Below are 14,645 nucleotides of genomic sequence, written 5' to 3'. Positions count from 1 at the left end.
TGTACCGCCACGACATACTTCACCCGCACCTACTGTGTCCTTCTCCCATACCACGTAGATTGTAAGCCTCACGGGCAGGGCCCTCTCTCCTTCTGTACCAGTCTGTAACTCATCTTGTTCATGCTTAGTGCAATTGTCTGTATTATGTTTGTGCACCGCTTATCATATGTACAGCGCTATGGAAAGAATGGTGCTTTAATAATAAATAATAATGATAATATTGTGTATGTATGTGTGTTAGTGTGTATGTACAGTTAGGCCCATATATATTTGGACAGAGACATTTTTCTCATCTTTGTTCTATACATTACCACAATGGATTTTGAACAAAACAATTCAGATGCAGGTGAAGTTCAGACTTTCAGCTTTAATTCAGTCGGTTGAACAAAATGATTGCATAAAAATGTGAGGACCTAAAGCATTTTTTAAACTCAATCCCTTCATTTCAGGGGCTCAAAAGTAATTGGATAAATTCAATAATTGAAAATAAAATGTTAATTTCTTATACTTGGTTGAAAAGCCTTTGTTAGCAATGACTGCCTAAAGTCCAGGCCTTTTCTGCAGCGGTTTTCAGTTGCTGTTTGTTTGTGGCCTTTCTGTCTGAAGCTTAGTCTTTACCAAGTGAAATGCTCTATTGGGTTCAGATCCGGAGACTCGGCCATTCAGGAATATGCCACTTATTTGCTTTAATAAACTCCTGGGTTGCTTTGGCTTTATGTTTTGGGTCATTGTCCATCTGTATTATGAAACATTGACCAATCAGTTTGGGTGGATTTCGCTGGATTTGCACACACAGTATGTCTCTGAAAACCCCAGAATTCATCCGGCTGCTTCTGTCCTGGGTCACATCATCAATAAACCCTAGGGCCCCGGGGCCACTGGCAGCCATGCATGCCCACGCCATCACACTGCCTCCGCCGTGTTTTACAGATGATGCGGTATGCTTTGGATCATGAGCTGTACCGTGCCTTCCCCATACATTTTTCTTTCCATCATTCTGGTAGAGATTGATCTTGGTTTCATCTGTCCAAAGAATGTTCTTCCAGAAGTGTGCTGTTTTTTAAGATTTAGTTTTTTAGCAAAGTCCAATCTAGCCTTCTTATTCTTGAGGCTGATGAGTGGCTGCACCGTGCAGTGAACCCTCTATAGTTGCTTTCATGCCGTCTTCTCTTTATGGTAGATTTGGATATTGATACGCCTATATCCCGTAGAGTGTGGTTCGCTTGGTTGACTATTGTGAAGGGGCTTCTCTTCACCATGGTAATTATTCTGCCATCATCCACCACTGTCGTCTTCCGTGGGCGTCCAGGTCTTTTTGCATTGTCGAGGTCACCAGCGCTTTCTTTCTTTCTCAGGATGCACAAAACTGTAGATTTTGCCACTGCTAATAGTGCAGCAATTTCTCGGATGTTTTTTTTCTGTTTTCGCAGATGAAGGATGGCTTGTTTCACCTGCATGGAGAGCTCCTTTGACCACATGTTTAGTTCTCAGCAAGCACCGCACCTCAAATCAACTCCAGGCCTTTTATGCACTTAATTGAGAATGAAATAATGAAGGAATTGCCCATGAAACAGCCTTTGAGTCAATTGGCCAATTACTTTTGGTGCCTTTAAAAACAGGGTGCCACATAAAGGAGCTGAAACTCTTAACCCTTCATCCGATTTTAATGTGGATACCCTCAAATGAAAGCTGAAAGTCCGGACTTTATGTCCATGTCCATTATATAACTATAACTTGAATATGTTTTGGTGAACAGGTAATAAAAACAAAAATTGTGGCAGTGTCCAACTATATATGGACCTAACTGTATGTGTGTCACAGTGTGTATATGTGTTTGTGTGTGGGAGAATGATATATGTCACAGTATGTGTTTGCATATTTGCAGTTACTTTGCATATAAGGTGACCCCCCCCCCCCCCCATACTGACAATATATTCCACAGCGCTGTACACAACTTGTCACTCGGTCCCCTTCTCTGGGAAGGCTCATGATCTAACTTTCCGAGGTCACACACAGATGGACAGTATAAGCTACAGCAAACATAGCTATATGTTCTATGTGTGACTGCATGGGTCTCTGTGTTTGAATGTGAGCGAGCACGTAGGAGGATACTTGTGTTCTTTAGGAAGTGCCTAGGCGGCTATGCGTTGCATGCGCATGAATGTGTACAAGTTTCTGTGACTATTTTAGAGCTGTGATTTGGATGTGAAAACACAGGTAAGTCGCGTGTTGTCTGCAAATTCCATGAAATTCAATGGAGGTAAAGTCGTGCATGACCTGCGACACAAAATACGACATGTCTGGATTTTTTGTGACTTGTCTCGTCGCAGTCGCAGCATGTTGCAGGTCGCACTGTGACACCATTGTTGTGAGCACAACAGAGCAAATTAATGAATATTGATGAGTAACATATGGAAGGATGTCAGAAAGCACTTGAATATGGCTGTGTGGACTAGAAAGTAAGCGTGTGCCATACATTGGGGGCCACAAATAGGGACGCCATCTAATCTAACTTTGCCCTGCACTGAACAGAATTATATATGCTGCAGCTGCTGAAGAAACTCTTGTACAGATAAAGGAAGTACTTATAGCCAGTTAATCAGTGGTCCATATTGTCTTTTAGGTGCTCTGAACATGCAGAAGAACATGGAACAGAAGTCTCACCGCAGATGGCTGCCTCCCCACAGAGATAAAACAGGACAATGGGACATCGGACAGAAGATGAGGTCAGATGCTGAGTGAGGCTACTTTCACACCAGCGTTTTTGCTGGATCCGTCATGGATCAGCAAAAACGCTTCCGTTCTGATAATACAGCCGTCTGCATCCGTCATGAACGGATCCAGTTGTATTATCTCTAAAATAGCCATGAACATCATTAAAAGTCATAGGGGGAGGGATCCGTTTTCTATTGTGTCCGAGAAAACTGATCCCTCCCCATTGACTTACATTGTGTGTCAGGACGGATCCGTCTTGCTCCGCACCACATCGTGGACAGAAAAATGCTGCTTGCATTCTGGTGACTCGGTTTCGTTCAGTTCAGTTTTGTCCCCATTGACAATGAATAGGGACAAAATGGAAGCGTTTTCCACCGCTATTGAGATCCTATGACAGACCTCAATAGCGGAATTGAAAACGATAGTGTGACAATAGCCTTACACATAGGGAGAATCCAATGGATGATCTGCCCCAAGACCTATACAGTATGGACACACAATGCCCATGGGAAGGTTTTCACTTTATTGATTGTGATTATTTCATTTTGATTTATTTTGTACGTTGCTGATTCAATGCTTTATAAGGTATTTTCACCTTATTTTGCTCATTAAAGGCTATGGACATCCTTCAGAGGCATTTTCTAGCACATTCTATGGAGCCATGCATATCCGTGTTTTTTGCAGATCCCTGTGTCCGGGCCACAAATCTCTGTATTTGTGGATGAGAATAGCCCTTTCTATTGATGGGAGTGAGAAAAATACGGAATGTAAACAGAAAGTATCCGACAGAAATACAGACACGTCCGTGTGCATGAGGGAATGGAGCTGTGAAAAATCATGTGGATCAAATAAAAAAAACTGTAGTCCTTAAAACGACATGTACCGAATAGTGATACTCGTCGCAGCAGGGTATTATGGGCACAGCGCCACTGAGCTCTAGTATATACACAGTCTTGACTGGGCCTGAACTATACTAGAATTTTTTTTTATTAATTTGCATGGAAACTGCAGAGAAACCAAACATAAGCAGTCTAAATATAAAGTATTCCGTGGGACAGTGACCTTATGTGGTCAGTGCAGACATTGCAGTGCGCTGCACTATACCATACACTATGTTAGGCTACTTTCACACTTGAGGTAGCAGGGTCCGGCGGAGGAACAGCCTGCTGGATCCGTACTAACACTAGCCCACCGCGGCGCCGGAAGTCCACTCCGGCCCTATTCACTATAATGGGGCAGGCCGGAGGTCCGGCCACAGCATGGCAAGCAAGCTGAGAGGCGGCCGGACAAAAACCGCAGCATGTTGTAGTTTTTGCATTACAGAGAGATGCATAGGGAACATCACTAACCACAAAACTGCACAGTGTAACAAATTACACTGCTAAGAATATCGCCGGTGGGTTAGCAATATATATTTAAAAAAAATTCCAGAGTGCCTCTGTAAGATGGATGAACATTGACAGGTCTTGTCAATGTTCATCCATCTTACAGAGGCACTCTGGATTTTTTTTTAATATATATTGCTAACCCACCGGCGATATTCTTAGCAGTGTAATTTGTTTCTCCCCAATCCGTAAATTTAAAGAGATTCTCTCACTTTAGTTAATGGCATTTATGATGTAAACAAAATTAATACAAGGCACTTACTAATGTATTGTGATTCTCCATATTGCCTCCTTTGCTGTCTTGATTCATATTTTCAGCACATTATACACTGCTCGGATCCATAGTTACAACCACCCTGCAATCCAGCAACAGTGGTCGTACTTGCACGCTATAGGAAAAGGCGCCAGCTTCTCTGGTGGCCAGGAATGCGGGAGTATGCTTAGGCCGGCGCTTTTTTTCCCCTATAGTGTGCAAGCACGACCACCACCGCTGGATTGCAGGGTGTTCGTAGCCATGGAAACAAGCAGTGAATAATGTAATGGAAAAATAAATAAAGCCAGTAAAGGAGGCAAAATGGACAATGACAATGCATTAGTAAGTGGCTTGAATTAAAGTTGTTTACATAAATGCCATTTTCTGAAGTGAGACAACCCCTTTAAACCCTTTAATTACAGATACCTGGATTAAGTGACTACCAGTCCAGAGCTTGCTATCCTGTATGGCTGACTTCCTGTGAACTCCAGGATTACATGAACATCTATCATAGCTCACCTGGCAACTCTCAGATCCCTCCCCAACAAGTTCTGCTCTCCTTGTTCCTCTGCGTGCCCCCCATACGTAGACTGATTCTGAAGATATAATTTCTACCTTATCTATAAGGCCAAAAGTGCAGAACCCCTACAATGATTAGCTGCAGAGTTTAAAAAACTCCCCTGGCTCACACTGTCTATACTATATGTGAGTTCTGTGTACAGAATCTCCAGTGTATCCTGGGAGATGCTGCTTCACTATGCAGTCCCCTGTCTCTAAGAACTGACGTGGAGAAGCCTATCACAAGCAGGAGGCAGGCTGAAACAGCACCAATTAGGATACACAGAGTCACTGTGGTGTGTGTTTTGGAACAGATGTTCTATGTCACATAAGGGTACTTTCACACTAGCGTTATTCTTTTCCTGCATTCAGTTCCGTCCTAGGGGCTCAATACCGGAAAATAACTGATCAGGCATATCCCCATGCATTCTGAATGGAGAGAAATCCGTTCAGGATGCATCAGGATGTCTTCAGTTCAGTATTTTTGCCTTTCCACAACGGAGATAATACCGCACCATGCTGCGGTTTTATCTCCGTCCAAAATTCCAGAACACTTGCCGGAATGCCGGATATAGTCTCCCGGCAAAACAGATCCGGCATTGCGGTCTGCGCATGCTCAGTCTGCAAAAAATGTGAAAAAAATAAATGCCGGATCCGTTTTGTCTGGATGACACCGGAGAGACGGATTCGGCATTTCAATGCATTTGTCATACAGATCAGGATCCTGATCCGTCTGACAAATGCCATCAGTTTGCATGCGTTTTGACAGATCCGGCAGGCAGTTCCGGCGACGGAACTGCCTGCCGGAAACCTCTGCCGCAAGTGTGAAAGTGCCCTAATCTTACCACCCTTGGAACAAGCGCAGTTTGAGGAGTCTCCGTCCCCTCTCTGCAAAGCCAGAAGCATCATGGGTAATGTAGGCTGCATTAGGGGAACTATATCAGAGGGGAAGAGGGAGTCAAGGTGGCAGAAAACCCATAAATGGCACAGGTATACACAAGGCGTACACAAGAGCCTCTAAATTATTCTTTAAAGGGTTATCCTAAGATTAATGTAAAAAAATGAAAGTCAGACATCATATAGTACACAACAACAAAGCTAGACCCAGCCCTGCACCTCACATGGTTCCAGAGATCTCCTCATTCATTGCTCCAATTGCTCTGCTAGATTTATTTCAAGCAGGCATCTGAGGGGGTGTGCACTTTCACAGGGGGCATGTCCTTTCTGCTGCAGCTGGTGGCAGTTGAAGGATGGCGCTGAGCATGTGCCTCCATATCAGTGAGCGTGACAGAAAAAGAGCAAACAGCAGGTGGCGCTATACAGATACATTTCATTGAATAACTCACCGGCTATAGTAAATTTTTCATTACAGGCAATTACAAAAGTATTCAGATCCAGGGGCTGGTTTGAAAAACGTAGAATATTTTTCGTGGGGCGACCCCTTTAATAATTGCCAATGCTGCACTATATAGGCTAAAAATGTCACTGGGGGGCTTCTTTAGCAAGAAATTCTTTTTACCATCATTCTTTTTGGTTTCTTTAAATCTACCATGTAATGAATGTCTGCAGATCCCGAAGCCGACTGTAATGGCGATTGTAGATAATCCCCTTTAACCACTTTCAAAGTCAAGAAAGGATGAAAAGCGCTGAATGTAGGTCAGGAGAAGATGCTGCCCTACCGTCTATAACGTCTTAGGTGCTCTCCTCCAGAAACTGATTGTTCATTATCAGACAAAGACCCGTTGTCTGCGCTGGGCGCCTTCTCCGGGCGGCGAGGGTGAAGCAGAACGGAGCGATCAGACTGGCACACAAAGGTCGAGTTACTTGTGGAACAATGACTGCGGATGAATGTTAATCGAGCTTTTTCCTTCCAGTTTAACAGCTTTCAGGTCCACTGCCTCTGCCCTTGGCTGCGGTTACTCATTAAAAACCCGTCAGAGGTGAATTAACACAAACCGCCATTAACGTTAATGCCGCTGATTGGAATATTAGCATTTCAGATCGTAACGTTTAAGCGGAATCCGTGGCGGAGGAAGCATATGGCGCAAAAAGACAATGCGCTCAATGCGCTCGTTGCTCAGTCCATTAACGGCATGATTGCACGCAGCATCGTTAAAACTTTCACAGGCGTACGATGTGTCATCTCAAGCGAAGAGTGGCAGTATGGCGCGCCTCTTTAGCATTCAGTCGGCGGACCGTGCGCAGTTTAATCAGGCTTTTATTTCATAAACTTTGAAACGTCTTTGATGGTAGAGAGAGCAGCATTATTGGAGAAAACGCGCCGCTGTAGGACTTGGGCTGGGATTTTGGAGACATTTAGAGTTCATAGTTTATTGGAGAATTTTATACAAAATGGCCACTAGGTGTCTCTGCGTCGCTGAGATGTCACAAGCCCTCACTTAGGCCTCGTTCACATTTCTGTTTTTGGGGGTCATTTATTAAGACTGGCGATTTATACGCTGGTCATAAAACCTCTGCACTAGCGGCGGATGGTTTAAACTATGCCAGCTCCCTTGCTGCCATGGTTTAATAAACTACCATAAACTGGAGCAGAAAATGTAAAATGAAACGGGCTCTTCCCAACCCACGCCACGCCCCCTTTTTCCGCCACCTCGGATAACTGGCGCAAGCAGGGAAAAGGCACAAATTTTGCCGCAAAACCGCATATGCGACAAAATCTGCTCCTTAAAGAGGACCTTTCACCTGGATACATGTATAGAAACAGTCACATTACCTTACAGTGCGGCCCCCAGTGATGTATTTCCGATTATTATTTTTTCCAAGGACCCCCCCCCCCCCTTTCATCCGCTGTGGTCTCCGGAAGTTCTGGCGCCTCATATGCTAAGGAGGCGATGACTAGAATTTGTCCTGGGCGCGGTTATCTTCTCCCTGGCTAAGAACGGATCCAATCAGAGCGCCGCGCTCTTAGTCAGGGAGAAGGAGCTCAAGTTCTGCAATGCTCTCCGCCGGGGACTCCAAGATGGCGCATGCCTCGGGATGTGTAAAAGATCAAGTTCTCGCGAATCTCATGAGAACTTGAGCTCCTTCTCCCTGGTCTTACCTCCCCTCTGTACCCTTGCTGCAGACTGCTGTCAATTCATTCATAACTTCTAGCAGGAATAATAAAGGAACGGCACAACATAGAGCCGTAAGAATAGATGCTCCAGAATTGTTATTACACGGGGGATGCATGGAGATATTAAACCAGGGCTGTCAGGAGCGGGGAGAGGTCCTCTTTAAGTTTTAGAGATTTCTATTTTTGGGACTTTTACATAACAGCAGTTTTGAAAACATTTCCTATAAATTTTAAGGAAAAACAAACAAACATGACATTGTGGGGACGAGAGTCAGCGAGACGTCACATACAGAGGAGTATGATATCGGCTGAATGCGTCGCCTCCATCATGACTTTATTTTCCAAGTAAATATATTATTTCAGCAGAGAAACCCAATAAAAGAAAAATCTATCAAAAAACAAAGAGGAAATTAAAAGAAAAAAGACATGAACCAGTGATAATGTCAGTCAGCAGCACTTTCCAGCACGACCGTGGTATCTGCCTTCTGTTCTACGGAAGGAGTGGAAGATAAAATAATAGTCCACGACACTGCGATGGTATCAGCTCCACATCTGTAAGAAGGGGACGTATCTGTTATAATGTCAGAGAAGAAGAAAATACACAGGAGCACCCATGTCACCTACCTATAGCATGCACATATAACACACTGGTGGGTATAAACTGGTTACACTAGTGGGTATATACTTGATACTGGGTACACGGGTGGATATATACTGGGTACTCTGGTGGGTATATAATGGGCACACTGGTGGGTATATACAGAGTACACTGGAGGGTATATACTGGATACACTGGTGGGTATATACTGGGTACACTGAAGGGTATATACAGGGTACACTGAAGGGTATATACAGGGTACACTGAAGGGTATATACTGGTACACTGGTGGGTTTATACAGGGTAAACTGGAGGGCATATACAGGGTACACTGGTGGGTATATACTGGGTACACTGGTGGGTATATACTGGGTACACTGGTGGGTATATACTAGGTACACTGAAGGGTATATACAGGGTACACTGAAGGGTATATACTGGTACACTGGTGGGTATATACAGGGTACACTGGGCGGCATGTACTAGTTATACTGGGTGGCATGTACTGGTTAAACTGGTGGGTATATACTGGGTACAATGGTGGCTATATGCTGGGTACACTGGAGGGTAAATACTGGGTACACTGGAGGGTATATACTGGGTACACTGGTGGGTATATTCAGAGTACACTGGAGGGTATATACTGGGTACACTGGAGGGTATATACTGGGTACACTGGAGGGTATATACTGGGTACACTGGAGGGTATATACTGGGTACACTGGTGGGTATATACTGGGTACACTGGTGGGTATATTCAGAGTACACTGGAGGGTATATACTGGATACACTGGTGGGTATAAACAGGGTACACTGGAGGGTATATACTGGGTACACTGGTGGGTATATACTAGGTACACTGGTGGGTATATACAGGGTACACTGGTGGGTATATACAGGGTACACTGGTGGGTATATACAGGGTACACTGGTGGGTATATACAGGGTACACTGGTGGGTATATACAGGGTACACTGGTGAGTATATACAGGGTACACTGGTGAGTATATACAGGGTACACTGGAGAGTATATACTGGATACACTGGTGGGTATAAACAGGGTACACTGGAGGGTATATACAGGGTACACTGGTGAGTATATACAGGGTACACTGGTGAGTATATACAGGGTACACTGGTGAGTATATACAGGGTACACTGGTGGGTATATACAGGGTACACTGGTGAGTATATACAGGGTACACTGGTGAGTATATACAGGGTACACTGGTGAGTATATACAGGGTACACTGGTGAGTATATACAGGGTACACTGGAGAGTATATACTGGATACACTGGTGGGTATAAACAGGGTACACTGGAGGGTATATACAGGGTACACTGGTGAGTATATACAGGGTACACTGGTGAGTATATACAGGGTACACTGGTGAGTATATACAGGGTACACTGGTGGGTATATACAGGGTACACTGGTGAGTATATACAGGGTACACTGGTGAGTATATACAGGGTACACTGGTGAGTATATACAGGGTACACTGGTGAGTATATACAGGGTACACTGGGCGGCATGTACTGGTTACACTGGCGGCTGTGTACATTGTATACACGGGTTGTGGTGGTCTCTCTTGTATCCTGGCTCACACGCCTCCAGCCCCGGCCGGCAGAGGATGATGCTGGGACCCCCGGCCTGAGCCCCATGTGACCGGGGGAGGTGCTGTGCTGGCTCCGGGCCACGGTCTCTCACTGCGGGGAGGGAGGTGGCGCTGCAGCCGGCAAGCAGGAGCTCGGTACCCGGCCATGGATGGCGGCTTCTGGGGCTGAGCTGGAAGGAGCGGTCGCCTGATCCTGCGGAGAGGATTACCGGGAAGGCGAGGACATGGCCGGCATCCTCAAGGTGAGGTCTCCGCTTTGTTAGAGAAGGAAGGGAGCGGGGAGGAGACGGGGACGGAGGAGCTCACTGCCCGCCTGGGTCATGCGGGATGCTGGGCGATGGAGGGCAGGAGGGATGAAGGCAGAGGATGCCATAGTGTGGGACGTGAGTATATGAGAAGTGAGTGCGACCTCAGAGTATGAGGAGAGTGTGAGAATTGAGTGTGAGAGGTGAGTGTATGGCACTGCAGGTTAGTGTGAGTTTAGAGGTGAGTGTATGAGAAGTGAGTGTGAGAGGTGAATGTGACCTCAGAGTATGAGGTGAGAAGTGAGTGTATGACAGGTGAGTGTGAGCTGCGAGTATGAAAGGTTAGTGTGAGAAGTGAGTGTATGAGAGGGGAGTCTGAGCTGAGAGTGTGAGGTCAGTCTGAGCTGAGTGTGACCTCAGAGTGTGAGAGGTGAGTCTGAGCTGAGATTGTGAGAGGTGAGTGTGAGCTGAAAGTGTGAGGAGTGTATGAGAGGTGAGTGTGATCTCAGTATGAGAGTTCAGTGTAAGCTGAGAGGTGAGTGTATGAGAAGTTAGTGTAAGCTGAGAGGTGAGTGTATGAGAAGTTAGTGTAAGCTGAGAGGTGATTGAGTATGAGAGGAGAGTCTGAGTGTATAAGAAGTGAGTGTGAACTCAGATTGTGAGAGGTGAGTGTGAAGTGAGTGTATGAGAAGTGAGTGTGACCTCAGAGTATGAGAGGTGAGTGTATGAGATGAGTCTGAGCTGAGAGTGTGAGGTGAGTGTGACCTCAGGGAATGATAGGTGAGTGTGAGCTGAGAGTGTGAGAAGTGAGTGTATGAGAGGTGAGTGTGAGCTGCAAGTAAGAGGCGAGTGTCTTGTACGGCATTATGTCACAAGTAAGGGTCTGTATGCAATGACCCAAAATGCATAGACGCTGTTGTCCGAGTGTATAACTTATTTTATCTATTTTTATAAATAAACCGTGTTTTTATGGAAGCTGGATTTCTCCATGTTTTTGTGTGAGAGATGAGTGTATGAGATATAAATGTGAGCTGAGTGTATGAGAAGTAAGTGTACAGTATGAGAGGCGAGGGTGAAATAAGTGTATGAGAGGCGAATAAAAGGTGAGTTTATGAAAAATTAATGTTATATGAGAGATGAGTGTATGAGAGGTGAGTGTGAGCACAGTGTATGAGAAATAAGTGTATGAGAGGGTATGTGAGATGAGTGTGTGAGAGATGAATGTGAGCTGAGTATATGAGAGGTGAGTGTATGAAAGGTGAATGAGAGCTGAGAGTATGAGGCGAGTGTAAGCAAAGAGTATGAGAGGTGAATGCTAGCTGAGTGTATTAAAAGTGAGCATGAGATAAGTGAATGTGGCGAGTGTGATCTGTAAGAATGAGAGGTGAACTCATGAGAGTTGACTGTAAAGGCTCGCTCACACGTGGTCCGCAGTGCACGGGCACCGACCGTGGCCCAGCTACATGGGGATCACAGATCCATTCACTTGAATGGGTCCGCGATCCCTCTGTTCCGCAAAAAGATAGAGCAAGTTCTCAGTGTATGAGAGGTGAGCATGAGCTCAGTGTATGAGAGGTGAGCGTGAGCTCAGTGTATGAGAGGTGAACGTGAGCTCAGTGTATGAGAGGTGAACGTGAGCTCAGTGTATGAGAGGTGAGCGTGAGCTCAGTGTATGAGAGGTGAGCGTGAGCTCAGTGTATGAGAGGTGAGCGTGAGCTCAGTGTATGAGAGGTGAGCGTGAGCTCAGTGTATGAGGGGTGAGCGTGAGCTCAGTGTATGAGAGGTGAGCGTGAGCTCAGTGTATGAGAGGTGAGCGTGAGCTCAGTGTATGAGGTGAGCGTGAGCTCAGTGTATGAGGGGTGAGCGTGAGCTCAGTGTATGAGGGGTGAGCGTGAGCTCAGTGTATGAGGGGTGAGCGTGAGCTCAGTGTATGAGAGGTGAGCGTGAGCTCAGTGTATGAGAGGTGAGCGTGAGCTCAGTGTATGAGAGGTGAGTGTGAGCTCAGTGTATGAGAGGTGAGCGTGAGCTCAGTGTATGAGAGGTGAGCGTGAGCTGCAAGTAAGAGGCGAGTGTCTTGTACGGCATTATGTCACAAGTAAGGGTCTGTATGCAATGACCCAAAATGCATAGACGCTGTTGTCCGAGTGTATAACTTATTTTATCTATTTTTATAAATAAACCGTGTTTTTATGGAAGCTGGATTTCTCCATGTTTTTGTGTGAGAGATGAGTGTATGAGATATAAATGTGAGCTGAGTGTATGAGAAGTAAGTGTACAGTATGAGAGGCGAGGGTGAAATAAGTGTATGAGAGGCGAATAAAAGGTGAGTTTATGAAAAATTAATGTTATATGAGAGATGAGTGTATGAGAGGTGAGTGTGAGCACAGTGTATGAGAAATAAGTGTATGAGAGGGTATGTGAGATGAGTGTGTGAGAGATGAATGTGAGCTGAGTATATGAGAGGTGAGTGTATGAAAGGTGAATGAGAGCTGAGAGTATGAGGCGAGTGTAAGCAAAGAGTATGAGAGGTGAATGCTAGCTGAGTGTATTAAAAGTGAGCATGAGATAAGTGAATGTGGCGAGTGTGATCTGTAAGAATGAGAGGTGAACGCATGAGAGTTGACTGTAAAGGCTCGCTCACACGTGGTCCGCAGTGCACGGGCACCGACCGTGGCCCAGCTACATGGGGATCACAGATCCATTCACTTGAATGGGTCCGCGATCCCTCTGTTCCGCAAAAAGATAGAGCAAGTTCTCAGTGTATGAGAGGTGAGCATGAGCTCAGTGTATGAGAGGTGAGCGTGAGCTCAGTGTATGAGAGGTGAGCGTGAGCTCAGTGTATGAGAGGTGAGCGTGAGCTCAGTGTATGAGAGGTGAACGTGAGCTCAGTGTATGAGGGGTGAGCGTGAGCTCAGTGTATGAGAGGTGAGCGTGAGCTCAGTGTATGAGAGGTGAGCGTGAGCTCAGTGTATGAGAGGTGAGCGTGAGCTCAGTGTATGAGGGGTGAGCGTGAGCTCAGTGTATGAGAGGTGAGCGTGAGCTCAGTGTATGAGAGGTGAGCGTGAGCTCAGTGTATGAGAGGTGAGCGTGAGCTCAGTGTATGAGAGGTGAGCGTGAGCTCAGTGTATGAGGTGAGCGTGAGCTCAGTGTATGAGGGGTGAGCGTGAGCTCAGTGTATGAGGGGTGAGCGTGAGCTCAGTGTATGAGGGGTGAGCGTGAGCTCAGTGTATGAGGGGTGAGCGTGAGCTCAGTGTATGAGAGGTGAGCGTGAGCTCAGTGTATGAGAGGTGAGCGTGAGCTCAGTGTATGAGAGGTGAGCGTGAGCTCAGTGTATGAGAGGTGAGCGTGAGCTCAGTGTATGAGAGGTGAGCGTGAGCTCAGTGTATGAGAGGTGAGCGTGAGCTCAGTGTATGAGAGGTGAGCGTGAGCTCAGTGTATGAGAGGTGAGCGTGAGCTCAGTGTATGAGAGGTGAGCGTGAGCTCAGTGTATGAGAGGTGAGCGTGAGCTCAGTGTTTGAGAGGTGAGCGTGAGCTCAGTGTATGAGGGGTGAGCGTGAGCTCAGTGTATGAGGGGTGAGCGTGAGCTCAGTGTATGAGGGGTGAGCGTGAGCTCAGTGTATGAGAGGTGAGCGTGAGCTCAGTGTATGAGAGGTGAGCGTGAGCTCAGTGTATGAGAGGTGAGCGTGAGCTCAGTGTATGAGAGGTGAGCGTGAGCTCAGTGTATGAGGGGTGAGCATGAGCTCAGTGTATGAGGGGTGAGCGTGAGCTCAGTGTATGAGAGGTGAGCGTGAGCTCAGTGTATGAGGGGTGAGCGTGAGCTCAGTGTATGAGAGGTGAGCGTGAGCTCAGTGTATGAGGGGTGAGCGTGAGCTCAGTGTATGAGAGGTGAGCGTGAGCTCAGTGTATGAGAGGTGAGCGTGAGCTCAGTGTATGAGAGGTGAGCGTGAGCTCAGTGTATGAGAGGTGAGCGTGAGCTCAGTGTATGAGAGGTGAGCGTGAGCTCAGTGCATGAGAGGTGAGCGTGAGCTCAGTGCATGAGAGGTGAGCGTGAGCTCAGTGCATGAGGGGTGAGCGTGAGCTCAGTGTATGAGAGGTGAGCGTGAGCTCAGTGTATGAGAGGTGAGCGTGAGCTCAGTGTATGAGAGGTGAGCGTGAGCTCAGTGCATGAGGGGTGAGCGTGAGCTCAGTGCATGAG

At 46.3% G+C, this 14,645-nt stretch overlaps 1 protein-coding gene across 1 annotated transcript in view; it reads left to right on the top strand.

The window, feature by feature from the left end:
* Positions 1-10,316: 10,316 nt before the first annotated feature.
* ST6GALNAC3 (ST6 N-acetylgalactosaminide alpha-2,6-sialyltransferase 3) overlaps positions 10,317-14,645 on the top strand; it is a 236,083-nt gene continuing 231,754 nt past the window's right edge. The window contains exon 1 of the mRNA XM_044302370.1: positions 10,317-10,447. Within this exon, the coding sequence (XP_044158305.1) occupies positions 10,430-10,447 (18 nt within the window). The 5' untranslated portion in view covers positions 10,317-10,429. The remainder of the gene's footprint in view (positions 10,448-14,645) is intronic.

This window comes from Bufo gargarizans, chromosome 7 (assembly GCF_014858855.1).
Source record: "Bufo gargarizans isolate SCDJY-AF-19 chromosome 7, ASM1485885v1, whole genome shotgun sequence".
In the NCBI taxonomy this organism is placed as follows: domain Eukaryota; kingdom Metazoa; phylum Chordata; class Amphibia; order Anura; family Bufonidae; genus Bufo; species Bufo gargarizans.
The sequence above is the reverse complement of the archived record's forward strand: the minus strand, read 5'-3'. Positions and strand labels throughout refer to the sequence as shown.